This window comes from Physcomitrium patens, chromosome 25, assembly GCF_059467195.1.
Source record: "Physcomitrium patens ecotype Gransden chromosome 25, ASM5946719v1, whole genome shotgun sequence".
Taxonomy (NCBI): domain Eukaryota; kingdom Viridiplantae; phylum Streptophyta; class Bryopsida; order Funariales; family Funariaceae; genus Physcomitrium; species Physcomitrium patens.
In genome coordinates this window covers 10,043,923-10,067,660 of record NC_143434.1, presented here as the reverse complement: position 1 = coordinate 10,067,660, position 23,738 = coordinate 10,043,923, and the positions used below count along the sequence as shown (strand labels likewise).

The 23,738-nt window shown below is 30.9% G+C and overlaps 1 protein-coding gene across 1 annotated transcript; it reads left to right on the top strand.

Annotated features, from left to right (window-relative positions):
- Positions 1–3,830, top strand: LOC112277164 (alpha,alpha-trehalose-phosphate synthase [UDP-forming] 5). The gene is made up of 4 exons (XM_024509205.3): positions 1–1,946; positions 2,118–2,418; positions 2,502–2,837; positions 3,201–3,830. The coding sequence occupies exons 1-3, from the start codon at positions 13–15 to the stop codon at positions 2,835–2,837; spliced, it is 2,571 nt and encodes an 856-aa protein (XP_024364973.1). The 5' UTR covers positions 1–12; the 3' UTR covers positions 3,201–3,830.
- The last annotated feature ends 19,908 nt before the right edge of the window (positions 3,831–23,738 follow it).

The following is a 23,738-nucleotide window of genomic DNA, read 5'->3' as shown; positions in this document are numbered from 1 at the left end:
GGGGGGGGGTGTATGGCGGAAGGGGAGAGCCGGGATTACCACAGCAAGGGTCCCGCAGTCAGAGACTCGCGAGGGGATTTTGTGGAGAGCTTCACTGGTGCGTCGGATGACAATGACTACAGAATGTTGATCGTGGGTCACATACTGCCGTTGACAGCAAAACGCGGTCCCGACAAGCAAGGTTGGACGTTCACTTGGGATGAGGACTCGCTTGCGCTGCAGCTCAAGGCGGGGCTGCCTAAGGATATGGAGGTAATTTACATTGGTTGCCTGAAGGTGGAGGTTGACGACAGCGAGCAGGATGAAGTAGCGGCAACCTTGCTTGAGAATTTTAATTGCGTCCCTGCGTTTTTACCTTTGGACGTGCGGACGCGTTTCTACCATGGTTTCTGCAAGCAGATGCTATGGCCCCTATTCCACTACATGCTACCCCTTAGCCCCGAGCACGAGGGGCGTTTCAACAGATCTTTCTGGCAAGCATATGTGTCTGTTAACAAAGTGTTCGCTGACAAGGTCATGGAGGTCATTAGCCCAGATGATGACTATGTGTGGATCCACGACTACCATCTCATGGTGTTGCCAACGTTTTTGAGGAAGAGGTTCAACAAAGTAAGGCTTGGGTTTTTCCTGCACAGCCCATTCCCTTCGTCAGAGATTTACCGAACGCTACCTGTGCGAGACGAGATCCTTCGGGCTCTCTTGAACGCTGACCTTATTGGATTTCACACTTTCGACTATGCCCGCCATTTTCTGTCATGTTGCAGTCGAATGCTAGGGTTAGAGTATGAATCGAAACGGGGTTACATTGGATTAGAGTACTACGGTAGAACAGTGGGAATCAAGATTCTGCCAGTAGGTATACACATGGAGCAGCTGAACGCAGGGTTGGCGCTTGCTGATACGGAATGGCGAATATCGGAGCTTAGGACACAGTACAAAAACCGAACGGTGTTTCTTGGGGTAGATGACATGGATATCTTTAAGGGCATAGGTCTGAAGTTCCTTGCTCTTGAACAGCTACTGCGACAGCACCCGAAATTGCGGAACAGGGTGGTGCTTGTGCAGATTGCGAACCCTGCACGAGGCCGGGGAAGAGACATTAAGGACCTACAGAATGAGGCTTACACCATCGCTCAGAGGATCAACGATGAGTTTGGTAACGAAGCCGAGGGGTACACCCCGGTTGTATTACTTCAGAGAAGTGTCCCATTTTATGAGCGAATTGCGTACTACACGATTGCAGAGTGTTGTGTCGTGACAGCTGTGCGGGATGGCATGAACCTCATTCCGTATGAGTACATTGCGTGTCGTGAAGGCAGCCCCGATTTGGATGCGGTGGTGGACCATGGTCCAGGCCCTGCCCCTTTAAAGAAGAGCATGCTCATTGTGTCGGAGTTCATAGGTTGCTCTCCATCTCTGAGTGGGGCAATTCGTGTGAATCCATGGAATATAGAGGCTTTGGCAGAAGCCATGAACATGTCCATCACTCTGCCAGACATTGAACAGCACATGCGGCACGAGAAGCATTTTCGATATGTGAATACACACGACGTGGCGTATTGGGCACGTAGCTTCATGACCGATCTCGAGCGCACATGTAAAGGCCATGCTCGACGAAGGTGCTACGGTACTGGTTTTGGATTGGGCTTTAGAGTTGTCGCTCTCGATCCAGACTTCCGGAGACTTCGAACGGACCTTATTGTGTCGGCATATAAGAAGAGTATGAGCCGGGCCATTCTGTTGGATTACGATGGCACCATGATACCACAAGCGTCCATCAACAATCCTATGCCCACCCCAGAGGTGTTGGCTATGTTGAAGACACTTTGCAACGATCCCAAGAACTTTGTGGTCATTGTTAGTGGTCGTCCTCGCGATATTTTGAATGAATGCTTTTCGTCATGTGAAGAACTCGGTCTTGCAGCTGAGCATGGCTTCTTCTACAGGTACTGTATATCTTTTCGAAAGCTACTTGCTTGTTACCTCTTATTGAATGTTCCTAAATAGTTCGGTGTTTTCTGGGGCCGTATCATTGTTGTCATTTTACTTTTCAAAATTTTCTCTTCACAATTGTTCTTTTATCAAAAAAAATGTTTTACATACTTCCGTATTGGCAGGTGGCATCGGGACGAAGAATGGGTGACTTGCAGGTATCAAAGGGAGGATTTTGACGACCATGAAAACGACCACATGGAGTGGAAGGAGATCGTGGAACCAGTGATGCAGCAGTACACAGAAAGTACCGATGGATCTTACATCGAGCAGAAAGAGAGCGCCATGGTTTGGCATCATCGTGATGCTGACCCTGATTTTGGTTCGTGGCAAGCGAAAGAACTTCAGGATCATCTGGAGAGCGTGCTTGCCAATCAACCTGTGACTGTTAAGAGTGGGGCACACATTGTGGAAGTGAAGCCTCAGGTAAAATTCTACACATGACTGTTTCTAGCATGACGTGTAATTATAGCTTGACCGAATCTAATTTCGTACGTGGGGCCGAGCAGGGCGTGAGTAAAGGGGTGGTTGTGGAAGAATTACTGGCGATGATGGCTCTTAAAAGCGCTGCTCCGGACTTTGTTCTCTGTGTTGGTGATGATCGCTCTGATGAAGACATGTTTGAGAGCATTGCTACGGCAACAGCCCGGTCAGGACTTGCTGAGGTGTTTGCGTGCACTGTTGGTCAAAAGCCAAGCAAGGCAAAGTATTATCTAGATGATATTGCCGAGGTTATCAAGTTGTTGCAAGGACTCGCTGCTGCCTCGGATCCTGGTGCCACTCCTTCCGGCTTACCCAGTGCCACTTCTTCGCAAGTTTCCTTAGAGACGTCTTTGCACATCTAGGTATTCCGATCTTGGCTTGCTATGAGTGTTTTTTTTTTTTTTTTTTTTTTTTTTTTTTTTTTTTCTCTCTTAGCATTACATTGTCAAAATTCATCGTCATACCGTCGCTTTTGACAGTCACTGCATTTAGAGGATTCTGGCTTTGGTTCTTTGACATTGGTCTATCCCACTTTTGATTTCTGTCTCAGCTTTCTGCATACTTTGAGAAGTATTTGTGACCTGAATTGTGGTTGGTGTGCACTTTTAGCTAAAATTGTATGTCTTATATTATCATCACGTGGACCTGAATTTCTTCTTGATCTGTGACGTTGAGTAAAATGTATTGTGCAATCGGCTTCTTATGAACGTGGTTTGTAACACAAGGCAATGCAGGAATGGCTCCTACTTCTGTCTGAGAAACAATAGATTGATTGCAATTTTTGTTTAGATACGTGCTCATCTGTATATTTAAAGGCTGCAGCTGTCCGCATCCTTCCAGTTATGTCAATTGCTGGTGTGCAAAGGTCATATTTATCATGGAAAAGTTCTGACACTTCCCTGTATGCTAATACGATATGTGTGACCCAGTTTTATATAGCCGCCTCATTGTAGTGGTCTCAACATGAGAAAGGAATGTTTCTGCAACCTGCAAGTCTTATTTTTTTCCTGCATATTAGTGTAGAGGCAACTGTGATGCTGTTGCATATTTAGCGTTCAGTATACTCTTTTAGCATACTTATTCAGTGTGTTATGACCGACTACAAGGCCTCAATGGTGGTATACTATTTTTATCGAATCAATTTTTAATGGTCTTCTTTCTTGGTACTGGTATCTGCTACAACCTTATTTTACAATTCTAAAATTACAAGCTGCTTCTGTTACAATTTAGAAACCTTGTAAATTAGTGTTGTACAGTCAGATTAGCTTAGTGATGAGCACGTAGGGACCTATTATTCCGATATTCGTGAAATATCTGTAATCTGTTTACACTAATTACATGCTTTTGATGTCTCATGATGTGTTTGTTTTCTTTCATCTGGGTGTATTTTCATATGCAATTGAATTTTCACATCTACATACAATGTTTAATCAGTTTTTTATGTTGTAAATTTTCAATCATTTACCAATCGTTTATTTATCGTATTCTAAAGTTTAATACTCTTCACAGGATTGGTTAACTTGTATGTTGCATCAACAAAGCTTCACATAATCGTGAACTAAGAACATGTTTAGTTTATTTAAACTCAGTTATTAACACCGTGAGTTGCTCTTCGGGTCATAATTATCATGGGAAATTACCTCGATATCATATGAGTTTTCCATGATAAATATGACCTTTGCACAACATGAAACTGTTCATAAAAATGTACTAGAATAAAATTAAGGATTTTATATGTTATCAATATTTACATTTTGGGCCTTCCTAAATAATAAATATAAAATTTTAATGACCGATTAAATCAATACATTGGATAAAAAAAATTATTGAGAAAAACATGCAAAATAATACAAAGAGATAGTTTTAAAAAGTACTGAAATATGTTTTAAAATCAAAACCACCAGTTTTATATTAAAAGTAAATAAGTTTGATTTATCTTTAAAAATGATATAATATCTATTTATACTGTTTTATAAAATAGAATATACAATTTTTATTCACAATGTAAGAATATTTAGGTCTTATTATTATATTTTTATTAATGAATAAGATGCACAATGATGTAAGAATAATTAGTAATATTTAAATAAAGATATTTTGAGTTTCAAATATCTACGATTAATTATGGTTAACTTATTTTACAAAACTATTTGAAAGTACAAACTTGTGTCTTTTAAAATTTTAAAAATTCTTGAAATGTTTTTGTTACACACATTCTGTTTATATATAAATATATAGTAGCAATAAAAATGTATTTAAAATTAACAACATTCATGTATGGTGTTCATTTACAACACACCAAGTCAACCTTCGTTTTGTCAAAGTATTACTTACAAAGGCTAACAAGACATTTTTCAAAACTATTATATATTATGGACAAGAAAGGGATCTCTCAGGGTTTGAGATGAAATGTATAAAATTATGCATTTCTAATTTTGCACCGCTAGAAATTATGTTGCCTAGTATGTCCTTAATTGCCCTATGCCTCGGAAATTAGAGTTCTTCAAACCTGGCTCTAAATCCGGTACTTGACTCTCACTTTTATATATAGATTTCTTGACAATGTGAGCATCATGCAAACAAGTGCTTCCAGGGAATGGCAGTTTTGCTTCATGTGGAGAAAGCTCATTGTGTTGCTTGATGTTTCCATCGAACGCCGTGGAAACAGCTGATGCAGCAGAAATGCGAACAGCCAGGATGTGAAGTATTTCGGTAGTTTTGTACCTTAAATTGGAGACCCAAACTTTCCAGCTTGTGTCTCAAACGTATACGATAGAATGATCCAGACTGTGAGAGAACTAGTGTGTAGATCTTGTGAACTACTTAGAACCTTTGCATCGGAAATGTATGCAAACCATTGTAAGAATCCTACGTTTTAGAGTTGATCGTTTCTAAGTTCGGAATGATGAATACATGCGCTGCATGTGCCAGTTATTTTGCGTTTCCAAGCCATTCAAGCCTAGCCCATCATTAAGAATGGTGTAGGCTCATTGTGGTTGCTTAGAAGAAATAAGAGTAAAGAGTTTGTGGTCGAAGCAATTGGCGATGTCAAGGAGCTGCAAAATATGAAGAAATCTGCCGTTAATACTTTTGAAGCTATCCCCGACATTGCTTACGACCTATTATGGGCAGCATCGATACTCATACTTGCACCTCTGAGTGTGGTCCGCCGCTGTGTATGAACTTGAGTGAAGATGGGCATCGGTTGTGAGTTGAAGATGGTTCCATATACCAGTCGAGAAAGCTCAGAACTTCGTCAAAGAAGAGAGAGCGTGGATCAAATGACTGAATCAGGAGCTCGAAGAGTTCGAGATGCTAGAACATTGTTTACAAACGAACACCTCATGAGAGAGTTACAAAACACCTAGAAGTATGTGATGAGGAATTAGAATACTAGACCGAGAATGGTCGTGAGCATATGCGACATTCTTCTTATTGAGAATTCTCTGTGGCAGTGCCGATCACATTCCAAATAGGAGTTGACGACCGAGGGTTTCTGAAACAAATTCATGGCATTGTGGCATAGGAATTAACCGAGTTTGCAAAAGCAAAAAAAATAAAAAAACAAAAAAACCTGCTTGATACAATGATGCCGCGCGGGGTGCAACCAAGAGGCTCACCGCTAAACTAAAACTCAGGATAACCAGTTCTAGAAACAGTGAGTCCCAGCTTGTGTGGACTGAGTCACACCCAGTTGAGCTTGAAGAAAATGGGCTACTTCGGAGCGAAGACTTTGGTAGACAGCGGTTCCGTTTGGAGGGCACCGTCGGTGCACGCGATCTAATGCCGTATGAGATCCCAGTAGTGCATCGGCGGCTGCAGGACGGGATGCCGTCGGAGATGGATCCCGATTAAGGATCCCGATTAGTCTAGACGGACAGGACCCTCGGCTCTCACCCGAGCGCCCCCGGTTCGTATCCCGGCCACGGAAGCTGCAGAGCTAGATCCTATTGACCGATATACTGTTTTGCATTTTGTCTTTCAGGTCTGCCCTTGTCATCGTTGCAGTGCTCCCTGGCTAGAATGGAAACAGAAGCCAGGGAGTGACACCCGCAGCTAGAAATAAAAGTGCCCTTCAAATCTTTGAATGGATGACAAAGTTTGGATTAGGGTTAGTTGTGAACAACAAAGTCATTTGCTATAACATTGAATTGAATGAAGAAGTTGGAGGCATTGTACATTTTTATTTTCTTATAAGAACATTGACACAATAACCACCATGAAGTTAGGTTTTGGTAGCCTCTTTGTATGTGCATCTAGAAGAAATTGGAGGTTTTTATTTCTCTTTCTTTTATTTCTTGCATTGAAATGATAAAGTTTTTTTTTAAAGTGCAAGTAGTTTTTAAAATATCATATAGTACACATCCTATCTAATATATATATATATATATATTTTTTTTTTAGAACATAAATTTTACATTTTAGTTTTTATAAATCAATTTATAAAAAATATGTCTTGTATTGTAAAGTTTCTTCGTGTATGCATACTTATTTGATGAATGATTATATGTATTTGACTTTACTGAAGTGAAGGGAATTTTTTTGAAGAGATATGACTAAATCCTTTAAATTATGATTGAGAAGAGGTTATTGTAAAGAATATAATATATATATATATATATTTATATTGATTTCTATTATATAAAACAAGTTACTTGTGGAAAATGATTTGCACATATAAGCATGTGATATAATAAAGAAGAATGCACTAAAATTTAATTGTGGTATATTATTTTGCAAGTAGATTTTAATTTTTTTAATTTTTTTTTTAAAATAATAACTATATTATTTTAACAAAACTTTGTGGAAGGTTTTGAAATATTAATTTTTGTAATTATTAAGCAAATAAAGTAGCATAAGAAATATAAGATAATAGTCTATTTTTTATTATTTTTAGATGATTGTTTTATAGCTTAAAAAAATTTAAATGGTTTTTAATTTTAAACAAAAAATTATCCTTATTAGTTTTTATTTTTTTAAAATTTTATTATTATTATTTTAGATTATTATTTACATAATAGTGCTAAATAATAAGAAAATGCTTTGTGATATAATTGATATTTTATTCGAATTGACAAAGTTGTTTCTTTTAGAGTTGAAAGAATTTAAGTTATTTCTTTTAATATATATTTTCTTTAATCATGTTATGTGTGATTGTATTCTAAAGGCAAAAACATTTGTAACTATCAAGGATATGGACTAGAAAAGATGCATAAACCTAGGAAATTTGTATCAAAAGAAAAGTGACAAAATAGAAATAAAGTAGTATGTATATTAAAAAGAAATTGGAATGGCTATTGCCAAAAGACAAGGAAACTAAAGACTCTTGAATCTAGACTAGAAGCAAGAAAGGAGTTGACAAAAGTGAAGAGGGCTTCACTCTTGTCTCTATATATACTATCTAATTAGGAGCTATGTGATGATGTTCTATAGAACCTCTAATATGTGTTGACTTTGCAAGACACATACCTTGGCTTACAAGATAATTTTTCTATGTGTGTACCATATAATTAGCTTGTTCTTCAAGCTACCAATATATGTGATATATGGTTAATCTGTTGACTACGTTTTTAATCTAAAAAATCAATTATAAACACATGTAAAGTCAAAGCAAAGTCTATGAGGCTTCTAAAAAGCTTTTATAGAAGCTATTATGGAATTAACCTACTTTTATCTATTTTTATCTAATCATATAGATAATTATTGGTTTATATGTATATATCCATGATATTATTTTCTCTTCTAGGAAGAAGTTTTATGAGGAGCAGTCATCATATGTTGAAGAAACCCAAGATGCAACAAATTATATTTGTTACATATTTTGATCTTTGTTCTCTTTGAAGTTAGTTGATAGGACCTCTCAACCATTGATAGTGTCCTATACTCAAGTAAGAAGTCTACCCAGTTATTTAATTGTTGTTGACATCTTCATAACTTCCTTCAAAGAAAACATTTGGAACATTGTCAAAAGTTGTTCCCATATCTAGTAAAATCACCAAACATCGAGAGTCCCTTCCAAGGTTGTGATATCAAACGCATTGTATCTTGCTATTTATTTGAGGAAGAACATATCATTCTTGAGAATCTTCATTTTGATTACATCATCTTGAAGGTTGTGACAATTATAATGTCTCATTTGGCAAGTCAACAAATGAAGGCTCTTGAGTCAAATCCACTTGTTTTTGATTCTCCACCTCTTTAATGTGACAAATACAAAGCCAATATAATATCCTTAGAAAATCCATGATATTGATAGATATTATCAATAAAAAGCTTGGCTACTTCTTCACTTGTGATAGATTTTGTACATGGTACAAAATGTGCCATCTTTGAAAATTGATCTACTATTACAAATATAAAATTATATGAACCTAAGACTGAAAGATCTACTATAAAATCCATAGAAATAAAAGACCGTGGTTTTTTTAGAATAAGTAATGGCTGAAGAAGTTCATAAGATCAATGACAAGGAGTTTTTGATCTTGAGCAAACATCACATAATTGAACAAAATCTTTGATCACCTTCCACATTTGCGGCTACCAAAAATCTTTAGATATTGGTTTAAAAACCTTGTTGTATCCAAAATGTCTAACTATTAGAAAATCATGATATACTTGAAGTATACATAAACATGCTTATCTTTTTGGAACATAAAGGCATCCTTTGAAATAGAATAGGTTGTTTTTGAATTCAAATTTAGAAGCATCATGAGACTTAAAAGAATGATTCTTGATATCATGAATAAGAAGATCAAAAGACATACTTGATTGAATTTGTTTGATAAAGATTGAATCAATAATGAATATTGATTATATTACTTGAAGATGAAAATGCTTGAGCTTCAAAAAAATCGTTCTTTGTTGATCAAAAGATGCATATCATTCTTTTAGTATAAGATAAAAATATCTAAAAAAAACATCTAATAAACCTTTTTATTTTTTAGGTTGATATGTGATGTTGAAATCAAATCTTGATAAAGACATGCTTCAACGGGCTTGGCGACAATTCAACACACATACTCACATGAAGTATTTGAGATTCTTGTGATTTGTATATATAGTGATTGAACTAAAAATGCCTTCTAAATAATGACACCATTTTTAAAAAGAATCAACAATTATAAAAAACTCTTTGTTATGGATCTCATAGTTAATCTCGACTGTTGAAAATTTTATAGAATAAAAATCTATCAGATGAAATTTATCATCTATTTTTATTTGTGATAATATAGCACTTAAAGCAAAATTTGATGTATTTGTTTCCATAAAAAATGTCCTAGAGAAGTCAATCCAATACAAGATTAGTCCAAAAACAAAGGTTGTCTTTAAAGCTTCAAATGCTACTTCCTTTTTTAGATTCCATTGAAGTTTGTCTTTACAAGTAAAACATATAAGCGGAATTGTAACTCAAGAGAAGTCCTTGATGAAGATTCCATAATAGTTAGCAAATTCCAAAATATGTTGGACATCTCATACCGTTTTTGAGATCTTCTAATCCATAATAGTTTGAATTTTTTTAGGATTCATCATAAGTCCATCATTTGATATAATGTAACCTAAGAAATTAACTTGAGTAGTATAGAATACATACTTTTCTATCTTGGCATAGAATCCCATATCTTTTAATTATTGTAATACACGATGAACATAAAGTTCATATTCTTCTATGTCCTTAGAATAGATCAAAATTTCGTCTATATAATAGATAATATAATTGTTCAAAAATCCTAAAAAAATATCATTCATAAGATGTTGAAAAGCTATTGGTGCATTTGTAAGTCCAAAAGGCATGATATTATATTTGAAATATCCATACTTGGTTCGAAATGCACTCTTCCATTCATCTCTTTCTTTGATGCGTATCATATTATATGCTCCTTATAGATCTAATTTTGTATAGATCTTAGCTTGATTCAACTGATCAAGAAGCTTAGATATTAAAGGTAATGGATACCTCTTCTTGATGGTGATCTTATTGAGTTCTTAATAATCAACTCACCTCTGCAATGATCCATCTTTTTTCTTCACAAATAGAATTGGAATTCTTACTAGAAATTTGGAATAGTATGTGAAGTTCTTGATTAGATTCTTTTATCATGGAAATATGCATGTAAGCCAATAATTACTTGTATAAATAAGTAGAAGTAGATAAAAGTAAGTTAATTCTATAATATCTTCTATGGAGGCTTCCTAGAAGCTTTATAGATGCTGCTTTGACTTTATAGGTGTCTTTAATTAACTTTTTGGATTAAAAACGTGGTCAACAAGTTGGCCATGTGCCATACGTGTTGTTAGCTTGAAGACCAAGCTAATTATGTGGCCTACACGTAGAAAAACTTGCCTTATAAGTCAAGGCATGTATCTTATAAAGTCAACATATATTGGAGGTCCTATAGAACATCGCCATGTAGCCCCTAGTTAAATAATATATATAAAGACAAGAGTGAAGTCCTCTTCACTGTTGCCAATTCTTTTCTTGCTTTTAGTCTAGTTTTAAGAGTCTCAAGTTTTCTTGTCTTTTGACAATAAGCTTTTTCAATTTTTTTTAATATACATACTTCCTTATTTATATTTTGTCACTCTTTCTTTGACATGGATTTCATTGGTTTATGCATCATCTTTTAGTTTATGTCCTTGACAGATTGACAAGAGTATACTTATAGTATTAGAGCTTTATCTTGTCTTGATTAAGAGTGGATTACTCCTTTCTTATGATAAGACATAAGTATATTAGAAGTTGTGGATTATCTTCTTCTAAACTGATATTATTTTTAGTCTTTTTTTTTGTCTTCAAGTCCTTTTTTCTATTTATCTTGAGTGATATTAGATATTTTTTTGAGTCTTATTATGACAGAGTTTGTTGAAATAAAAAATGCAATGGCACAAATACAAGAGCAATCAAGGGAGTTGATGCTTGCGATGCATCAACTTAACTTACCACCACAAGGATCAACAAGAATAGTAGGAAGTGAGGATATAGAGATGATTAGAACTGTTTTAACATCTGTACCAAATCATGTCCTTCCACCCATGGTGGAACATCCTTTAAGTGTTAAAAAACAAAGAGTTGCTTTGCCCAAAAAGTTTGATAGTACAAAATCCAAATTTTTGAGAATTTATCAATCGAGTAGAACTTGTGATTGAACTTCAACCTCAAAGTGATCCAACTCTAAGATCACAAGTTAGATTTGTTGATACACTTCTTTGAGGTTCAACACTATCATAGTTTTCATCTTTTCTTGAACGACAAGTTCCAATATTGGATAATCTAGAGGCATTTTTGGCGGAATTTCGGTCCACGTATAGAAAACATGATGCAACTTGTATTGCAACCAACAAAATTTGTATTTTATAACAAGGAAATCAATTTGTAACGTTATATGCTTCACAATTTTGACAACTTGCAACTGATATTAAGTAGAATGATGCTACACTTATTAGCCAATTTTTCTATAGATTACAATATGAGGTAAAGAAATTGGTGTTCAACTTATCTGATCCTCAAACATTGAATCAAGTAATTGACTTTGTTGTGAAATGTGACAATCGACTTTTTAAATTTTGATATGAGAGTCGTACAAATAGGCCTGAACATTATTACAATTTGATGGCAATACCAACATCTCCTCAATACATACATTCAAAAATAGAAGATATGTAAATTGATGCGGTACATTTTAAACCTCTTACTGAGCAAGAAAAGAATTATCACCATCAAGAAGGATTATGCTTATATTGTAGAGAACCTAAACATACTGCTCAACATTATTCAAAGAAGTAACAAAATCACAAAATGAGGAGTTCATCTGTCAAAGAAGACAATAAGTTGAAAAATAAATTTATCTAGCTACAATAGGAATCGTGTGGCTAAAATCTTGTATAATTTCTAATAAAGGTCCTATCCTCTCTTTAGAACCCTCTCATTTTTTTATAATAGATGTGTGTTTAGGACCTAATAATTACAAAGCCTCTACCTTAATAGATTCAAGAGCCTCAACTTGTTTCTTAGATGTAGAATTTGTGAAAAATCATAAAATATTGTTAGTATAGAAAACCAAACCTGTTCATGTAGAAGTCATAAATAGTCATCCGTTGTCTTTTGGAAATGTTATTCATGAAACACTTCTTATAGATGTAGCAATAAATGGTCATAGTAGTTGCGTAATCTTTAATATAATTAGATGTCCTTCTAATCCAATCATTTTAGATTTATCATGATTTAAAAAGTATAATCTTTGCATAGATTGGATTTCTCGTATCCTTGACTTCTCTAAAAGCATAATTAAGAGTGGAATTAATCCAATAGAAAGTCATAAGTCTAGTGCAATTAAATCTATATTTGTAGATGTAAGAGCTTTCTTGCATGCTGCAAAAGAAGGATCATCTTGTGTTATTTATGCCACACCTGTTTCTAATGATGCAAAGACTTCAAGTGGCATTCTCATCCGATATCAAGTATTTCAAGATGTATTTGAGAAGAAAAATGTGGATACTCTTCCAAAAAATTGTCCCTATGACTGCTCAATTGATCTTTAAGAACGAGCACAACTGCCATTTGGACCAATCTATAGTTTATCACAAAATAAATTGGCTAAATTCAAGGAATATATTAAAAAGAATCTGGCCAAGAATTTCATACGCCATTCTAAATCACCAAGAAGAGCTCTAATCTTATTTGTGATGAAAAAAGATGGATCATTGTAGATGTGTGTTGATTATTAAGGACTCAACAAGTTCACCATGAAGAATAGATATCCTCTACCTTTGATTTTTGGTCTTCTTGATCAATTGAATCAAGCTAAGATCTACACAAAAATAGATCTATAGAAAGCATACAATCTAGTACATATTAAAGAAAGAGATGAATGGAAGATTGTATTTCAAGCTAGGTATGGATATTTTGAATATAATATCATGCCTTTTGGACTTATAAATGCACCAACAACTTTTCAACATTTAATGAATGATGTTTTTTGAGAGTTTTTAGATGATTTTATTGTCTGTTATAGAAACAATATCTTGATCTATTCTAAGAATACAGATGAACATGAACTTCATGTTTGTTATGTATTACAAAAATTAAGAGATGCGGGACTCTTTGCCAAGATAAAAAAGTATATATTCTACACTATTCAAGTCAACTTCTTAGGATATATCATTTCAAATGATGGACTTATGATGGATCCTAACAAAGTTCAAATAATTATGGATTGAAATATTCCAAAAATGGTAAGAGATATTCAATACTTTTTGGACTTTGTCAACTATTATCGGATCTTCATCAAAGGCTTCTCTCAAATTGCAACTCCACTTATACGTTTGACTTACAAAGATAAACTTGAGTGGAACAAAGAAGCTAAAGCATCTTTTAAAACTTTGAAGTTGGCCTTTATTTTTGTACCAATCTTGTATAACATCAACTTTTTTAAGGCATTTTTTATGGAAAGAGATGCATCAAATTTTGCATTATGTGCCGTATTATTACAAATAGAAACACATGATAAACTTCACTTAGTAGCTTTTTATTCCAATTTTTTTTGAGCAATTGAGATTATCTATGAAATCTACGACAAAGAGCTTCTTGTAATCGTGGATTCATTTGAAGAATGGCATCATCATCTAAAAGGTGCTTCCGATCCAGTCACCAAATATATGGACCACAAGAACCTTGAGTACTTCATGTGAGCACGTATTTTCAATCATCATCAAGCCCGTTGGAGCATGTCTTTATTAAGATTTGATTTCAAGATCACATATTGATCCAAAAAACAACAAAGTTTGTAAGATGTCATTTCTAGATGTTCTTATCTCGCATCAAAAGAAGGAGATGCATCTTATGATCAACAAAGAATAATTCTCTTGAAGCTAGAGCATTTTCATCTTTAAGTAATGAAATCAACATTGATTGTTGATTCAATCCTTATGAAACAAATCCAATCAAGTATATCTTTTGATCTTCTTGTTCATAATATCAAGAATCTTTCTTCTAAGCCTAAAGATACTTTTAAGTTTGAATTCAAAAACAACCTACTCTATTTTGAAGGTTGATTATATGTTCTAAAAGGAGAAGCACAATTAGGTGTTCTTTAAGCATATCATGACTTTCCAAAAGTAAGACATTTTGGATACAATAAGACTTTGAAGCTTATATCTAGAGATTTTTAGTGGCCACAAGTGTGAAAAGATGTGAAAGACTTTGTTCAGTCATGGAACATTTCTTCAAGATCAAAAACTCTTTGTCATCGACCTTACAAACTTCCTCAATCATTACCTATTCTAGAACAACTATGGTCTTTTGTTTCTATGGATTTCATCACGGATCTTGCAATCTCAAGTTCTTATGACTCTATATTCATGATAGTAGATTATTTTATTAAGATGACACATTTTGTACCATGTACAAAATCTATCATAGGTGAAGAAACAACTAAGCTCTTTCATGACAATATCTATCACTATCATGGATTATCTAAGGATATTATATCAGATAGGAGAACTCAATTTGTATCAAGATTTTAGTAGACTCTTTTCAAGATTCTAAAAGTGGATATAAAACTATCTTCGACATTCCATCCTCAAACTGATGGACAAACGGAGCATGTTAATTAAGTTTAGGAACAGTATTTAAGATGTACCATCAACTACCAACAAGATAATTGGATAATTATTTTGCCATTGGCAAAGTTTACTTATAATAATATGATATATTCTTCTACAAAATAAATACCTTTCTTTGTCAGTTATGGTTATCATTCATGACTTGATACTTTTGATTTTTCAAAAGCTGATAATCTTATGGCAAAAGATTTGGCAAATCATTTATCAAAGCTACATACAACAATGAAGGAACAGTTAAAAGAATCTCAAGAACAACAAAAGATCAATATAGATGTCTATCAAAAGGAATAGCCAGCATTCTACATGGATGACAAGGTATAGTTACTTAATTGTAATATCAAAACCACTCGTCCTTGTGATAAGTTGGACTATTGAAGGCTTGGACCATTTTCTATTTCTACACAAATCAATCTAGTTGCATATTGTTTACACCTATCGAAATTAATAAAAATCCATCCAATATTCCACGTGTCTCTTTTTGAATCATACAAGATAGTGGACATACTAAGAAGAAGACAAGCTCCACCTTCTCTTATAGAAGTCAACAATAATAAAGAATTTGAAGTGGAAGAAGCCTTAGATTTAAGGCGGCATCAAAATAAATTGGAATATCTTATCTATTGGGGTGGATATGATATTAGTCAACGCACATGGGAGCGAGTAAAGAATCTTGTAAATGCAGCAAAAGAAGTGGAGGCTTTTCATTGACAATAGCCATCAAAATCAAGATCAAAATCTTTTATATAAAAGAAATAAAATCTAGGCAAGATAACATTCTACTTTCAATCCTTGTTTCTAGCTTCTTTATAGTTGTAACGCTGAAGAGATGGAAAACCAATAACAAGCGGATTTGATTGAAGAGCCTTTGTTTGCTGACCTGTCAGACAAGACATTGTGATTATCACAACCTCCAAGACGATGCAATCAAGATGAAGATCCTCAAGAATGACATATTTTTCCTCGAATAGGTGGCGAGATACAACGCTTTTGATATCACGACCTATCAACCATCTTTGAAGAGAATAAATATTTGAATATGTAGCAAATACAATTTGTCACATTATAAATTTCTTCAACATATGATGACTCCTCTTTGTGGAACTCATTGCTAGAAGGAGACGTAATATTATGGATATATGCATGTAAGCTAGTAATTACTTGTATAAATAGATAGAAGTAAGTAGAAATAAGTAAAAGCAAATTAAATCTATAATATTTTCTATGAAAGCTTCCTAAAAATTTCATAAATAGTTCTTTGACTTTATAGATGTCTTTAATTGATTTTTTCGATTAAAAACGTGGTCAACAAGTTAGCCATGTGCCACACATGTTGTTAGTTTGAAGACCAAGCTAACTATGTGGCCCACATGTAGAAAAACTTGCCTTATAAGTCAAGGCATGTGTCTTACAAAGTCAACACATATTGGAGGTCTTATAGAATATTACCATGTAGTCCCTTTTATATAGTATATATAGAGACAAGAGTGAGGCTCTCTTCACTCTTATCAATTCTTTTCTTGCTTCTAGTCTAGTTTTAAGAGTTTCAAGTTTTCTTGTCTTTTGGCAATAAGATTTTTTAGTTTCTTTTAATATACATACTTTCTTAATTCTATTTTTTCACTCTTTCTTCAATATGGATTTCATTGGTTTATGTATCATCTTTTAGTTCATGTCCTTGATATATTTTCAATATATTTCTTGAGTTATTATAAAATATTGTGATAAATTATAAATTGGTCTAAACGGCGATTGTGTTTCTTCTTCAAGGTCAATTGAGCAATCATAAGGATAATGTTCTGGAAGAATATCTATATTTTTTTTTTCAAATACATCTTAAAATTCTTAATATTGACTTGGAATACCACTTAAAGTCTTAACACCATTAGAAACGGGTGAAGCATAAATGACATAAGGTGATCCTTCTTTTGCAGCATGTGAGAAAGCTCTTGTATCTACAAACATAGGTTTAATTACACTAGACTTGTAATTTTTTGCTTAACTAATTATACTCTTAATTATACTTTTAGAAAAGTGAAGAACACAAATAATCCAATCTACATAAGGGTTGTATTTTTCTAACCATGATAAGCCTAAAATGATTAGATTAGAAAAAGATTCAATAATATCAAATGTCCCAAAGCTATTATGACTATTGATTATTACTTCTGTAGGAAGGATTTTGTGAGTAACATCTCTAGAAGACAATAAACGACCATCTATGACTTCTACATGAACTGATTTAGTTTTTCTTACTAAAGATATGCTAAGTCTTTTAGCAAATTCTTTATCTATGAAACATGCTGAGGTTTCTAAATCTAATAAGATAGAAGCTTTGTAATATTTAGCTCCTAAAATAATATTTAATATAAAATAAAAAGAAGATTTTTAGGAGAAAATAAGACCTTCATTAGGTATTGTACAAGGTTCTAATTGCACGGTCCTTATTATAGCAAGACAAACTTATTTTCTGATATATTATTTGTTTTGATATTTATACTTCTCATTTTATAATTATATTGCTTCTTTGGACAATGTTGAGTAGTATGCTTAGATTTTCTATAATATAAGCACAATCCTTATTGATAGCAATGAATTTTTTCTTGCTCAGAAAGATGTTTGAAATCTATTGCATCAATTTGCATATCTTCTACTTCCGAATGTATGTATTGAGGAGGTGTTGGTTTTGCCATTGAATCATATTAATGTTGAGGCCTACTTGTTTGACTCTCAAATTAAAATTTGGAAAGTCAATTGTCACACTTCGTAGCAAAGTCAATTACTTGAGTTAATATTTAAGGATTAACTAAATTGAGCATCAATTTCTTTACTTCATATTATAATTTGTAGAGAAATTAGTAAATAAGTGCAACATCATTCTACTTGGTATCAGTTGTAAGTTGTCAAAATTATGAAGCATATAATATTACGAATTATTTTCCTTGTCTCAAAATATAGATCTTGTTGATTACAATATGAGTTGCATGATGTTTTTGATACAAAGATCAATATTCTACTAAAAAACCCCTAAATTATCTTATATTGAATGTCGTCATTCAAGAAAAAATAAAAACCACAATAATACTGAACGTGAAAGAAGTATACCAATGAATCTAACTTGTGATCTTGGAGTTGGATAGCTTTGAAATTGAAGTTCAATCATAAATTTTATTTGATTGATAAATCCTTGAAACTTGGATTTTGTGCCATCAAACTTCTCAAGCAGGGCAATTCTAAAAACTTTGATGTCGAAAAGATGTTCTATTATAGAAAAAGGGACATGATTTGATATAGATGTTGAAGTAGTTCCAATTATATCTATATCTTCACTTCTTGCTATTCTTATTGCTCTTTGTGGTGGTAAACTGAGTTGGTGTATTGTAAGCATTAACTTCCTCAATTGTTCTTATATTTATGTTATTGCATTCTTCATTTTAATAAGATTTTTCATGATAATATTTAGAAAAAAAAATCTAATATTGCTCAAGACAAGCAGAAGAGAGGACTTGAGAATAAAGAAGATATTAAGAACAATATTAATTTAGAAGAGGGTAATCCACAACTTCTAATATGCTTATGTCTTATTAAGAGAAAGAAATAATCTATTCTTAATCAAAAAAAGATAAAGTTCTAATATTATAAGTATATTCTTGTCAATTTGTTAAGGATATGGAATAAAAAAGATGCATAAATTTGAGAAATTTGTATCAAAAGAAAAGTGAAAAAATAAAAATAAAGTAGTATGTATATTAAAAAGAAATTAGAATAGCTATTACCAAAAGATAAGGAAACTAGAGACTCTTGAATCTAGACTAGAAGCAAGAAAAGAGTTGAGAAGAGTGAGGAGGGCTTTATTCTTGCCTCTATATATACTATCTAACTAGGAGCTATGTAACAATATTCTATAAGACCTCTAATATGTGTTGACTTTATAAGATACATGCCTTAGCTTAAAAGACAAGTTTTCTATGTGTGCACCACATAGTTAGCTTGTTCTTCAAGCTATCATCTTGTGTGATACATGGCTAACTTGTTGATCACATTTCTAACCTAAAAAATTAATTATAGATACATGTAAAGTCAAAGCAACATCTATGAAGCTTCTAGAAAGCTTTAATAGAAGATATTATGGAATTAATCTACTTTTATCTATTTTTATCTAATCATATGGATAATTATTGATTTACATGTGTATGTCTATGACAATGACACATAAATTAAAAATTAATGGTTTTATAAAGTAATTGAGAATTTAATTGTGAAGTTTGTAAGTTTTATATATTAATACTTAAATGCTTTTATATACAATTTAAAAATTAATGCTTTTATATACAAATTAAAAATTAATGGTTTTATGTAATAATAAGACTTATTTGTGTAATAGTAGATGTTAGAAGAGAGGTGTACATATCTCGTATGAGTTGTAGTTCCTCAGATCTAGATAGGAAGATAAGATTAAGGTCTTATGGCTTGTCTAAGATATCTATATATACTACTTATGAGTCTTAGTGAGGCTCAAATCTTTAATCTCAATACTAAGTTATCTTTAAAGTAAGATCTATTTATTCAATTTTTTTTAAATTTTATTTTAAAATTATTATAAATTATTCATAATAATTTGAATTTATATGTTTTTACTTTATTAAAATGATAAAAAATTTATTACTTTTAAATATATTTAAAAAATTATATTTTTTATTTTTTATTGGATTAAAATTTAGTGAAAAAATTATGATTAGATTTTGGAACGTATAATTATTTGATTTCATTTCTTTCATTTATTTATTTTATTATTTTTTAAATTTTTTTATTAATTATTTCTCTCACTTCATACTACTAATTACAAAATACAAAAAAAAAAAAAAAAAAAAAAAACACTAAGTATAGTATGATACTTTGAAAGATAAGAATTAAGAATCATCTTTTGATCTTTTTGAAGAAAAATATTTAGAGAATAAGAGAACTTAATCATTTCAAAAGTATTAAAATGCAAAATCTTCAAGTTTCAAGGATAACGACTTGAAGCTAAAAATTGAAGTTGAGTCTTAGAAGAGAAGAGGAACATGAAGAATTAAAGCTAAGAGGATGTTGCATATTGTCACAAAAGCTATGGAATTTATCATGATTAATTTGATAGATAATTGCACTATGCAAAGGCCTTGCTATTAAGTCAAAAACATTTGGTGCACCAAATATAAAATTTTAGACACTTTCTAAATGAATGTCTATTTTCAAATGAAAAGAGAGTGATTTTTTTAAAAGAAGAGAATGACCTTCATTATGTCACAAACAAAATAAAAGAAATTTTTTTGGTATCAAACAACTTCAGATTTAAGGTCTATGTAGAGAAAATTGGTATTATAAACCATATACTACTAAGTAGAGGCACCATCAACCAAAGTTAGTAATGCATTAGTGCCAAATATGCAAAATCTTTGAGATGGAAGAAAAAAAATAGTAATTATTAGATTTGTAATACTCTAGATCACTATTCTAATAATTACAAAATAAAGAATAATAAATATAAAATTTGTATAAATTATAGGTAAGTAGGCTATAAAAAATCAAATTGCTTTTATAAATCAATTTTATACTTGATACATAGATATGTGGATCCATTGCTTTGAGACAATACAACTTTCAACCATAATAGTACTTTGGAGATTTTTAATCTTAACTTGTAAAAAGATAGGGTAGAACTAATAGTTGATAGGTTCAATGAAAAAGAGCTTATGTAAATAAATACTAGAATTTCCACTCAAGGTGAGGGTTAAAGTAAAGACTAAGTCAAGGGAAGATAAAGGAATCATTTGAGACAAAGAGAAGAAAGAAAGAATGATAATAAAAAGAATTTAAAAAAATAGAAAGAAATCTAAAAAAAATTTTAAAAAATAAATAATCAATAAATAAAAGAAATGTCCAAAAAAAATTATGGATCAAATCCATAGAAAGAAAATTCTTAGATTCATTAATATTAAAAAAAATATCATTAGATATTATAATATAAATTATTTATGAAGTGAAAAAATATAAAATAAAATAAGATTTTGATTCTTGGACAAAAAAGAAGATTTAGTTTGACAATATATCATTAGTCATACCTTCTTGGAAATAAATCTAAGTTGATAAATATGATTTGATGGTCAATCTAAAGAATCAAAAGATTGATGTTACGTTATCAAGCAGAAGAACTCAAAGAAGATACATAAACACGTGAGATATGTATCAAAGAAAGATAACAAAATGATAATAAGAAAGCATGTATATTCAAGAAGAAACTAGAATGGCTATTGTCAAAGATTAGAAATCTAGAGACTCTTAAAAATAGACTAGAAGGAAGAAAAGAGTTAGCAAGAATGAAGAATATTTTACTCTTGCTTCTATATATACTATCTAATTAAGAGCTACATGGTGACATTCTATAGGACCTCTAACACTAGTCTAATTTATAAGATACATATGTTAACTTGCAAGGCTAGTTTTCTATACATATGCCACATGGTTAACTTATACCATAAGCTACCAATACGTATGACACATGACTAACTTGTTGGCTAGGTATTAAACCTATCAATCACCTTTAGACATGTATAAATATGAAACTAAGTCTATAAAACTTCCTGCAAGATATTATCAAATCAATCTACTTTTATCTATTTCTATCTATATATATTATCGAAATAATTACTAGAATAAATATATATGTCCATGACATAGGTTTAAGCAATTACTTCATGATAACAATTATCAATTTTTTTGCTAAAAGAATAGATAAAGATAAAGAAGAGAAAGTATAAGCTAGCTATTGTAGCTATAAACTTTTGCTACAATAGAAGACTATTGAGCCTCCAACATATTGATGATGTTTGGACTTTCTCACCTTTTGTTGAAGAGATAGTGTCAATGCTTTAAAATGGATTTGTTTGTATGTGCCTAACTTCTTGTTTATAGAAAAAATTTAAATAGGTCTAATGGATTTAGAAAGATAATATCCAAAAATATTTTGAATAATTATAAAGGTATATATGTATGAGTTTTTTTTTTTTTTTTTTTTTTTTTTTAAGACATCAAAAGATCATTTATTTGAGTTGTATCTTATTTATGTCTAATTAAGGATTTTTTTGTTTTGATAATAATAATTTATTTTTATTAAAAGATCTATTATATATATATATATTTAAAAAATATAATTTTTTAAAGAAAATTTAGAAAATTTTTAGGAAGATATATTACTAGGACTATATATCAATTTTTTTAAGTTCCTCCATTTTATGAAACTATATAAAATAAAAAGAAGTAATCAATGCTTATTGAAATAATTTAAAAGAGATAATACAACAAATATATTTAAAGAGAAAAATAATTCTTTCTATAAATATGCTATTATATTTATTTTTATTTTTTCCTATAATGCTATTAGAAAATGGATATATGGCTTAATTTTTTATTTTATTTATAAAATATATAAAAATTTATTTATTAATATATTTTCTTTGTTATATTTTCTTTTAAAATATTATTATATTTATATGATTTTTAAATGTCATAAAATATATCTCTCTTAATACTTATCAATCTATTTCAAATATATGTATATACATTTATTTTGTAACTATATTTGTTTCTATATAGTATTTATGTGACACTATTATTTTTGTATTTTTAATATCTATTTTTTATATTATTATTATTATTATTATTATTATTATTTATATTTGATAATGTATGCATATTAAATTTTGAGTCTACAATTCTATTGATGTAAAAAATTATATAAAAAATCACAAAAAACATATATGACATTTTAATCTAATACAAATGGTATGTCTTGATAATATATCTAAAGCAAGTTTTAGAATGTAAGTTGTTGCAAAGAAATTTCACAATGCAAAAAATAATTTTTATTTTTATTAAATTTGTTTCACACTTATCTTATAGTTTTTTTTCCAAAGACATAAAATAAAAAAAATTTAACTTGAGTTTTAAAAATTATAAAGATTAAACATGAATATATTTATTAAACTATCATTTTTTTTTAATACTTTTGGTCTTTTAAAAAAAAATTCAAAACAAAGTATATAATTTTCAAAATTTATTTCAGAATTTTATATAATTTTAGTGTTGATAGAGAAAAATAAATAAGAAACCAAATTTATAAAGAGATGCTACACATATTTTTAACATATTTTTTAAATTAGAAAAAAATTAGAAAAAATAAAAATAACGTATATATATATATATATATATATATATATATATATATAAATATATAGTATAATTTTTATTTCAATAAAAAAATGAAGAGTGATATAAAATATAAATTTACAATTTTTTCTTAAATTTTTAAATTTATTTGCAATGAATCAATAATTTTTTTTTTAAATAGTTTTAAAAATATTTTTGTGAATTTTAAAAATATATATATATATATATATATATATATATATAATCATAAAAAATTTATTGCTAATAACATCAATCAAACATATAAAATGATGCCTACTTTATACTTTTAAAACATACTTCTCTAAGCTTATAATTTAAAATTATAGTGCAAAAAAAAAAATGACTAAAGAATTAAAATTTTACCTAAAATCCACATACCAATCTGTACTTATTTATATATTCAAAGGATATCAATAAACATG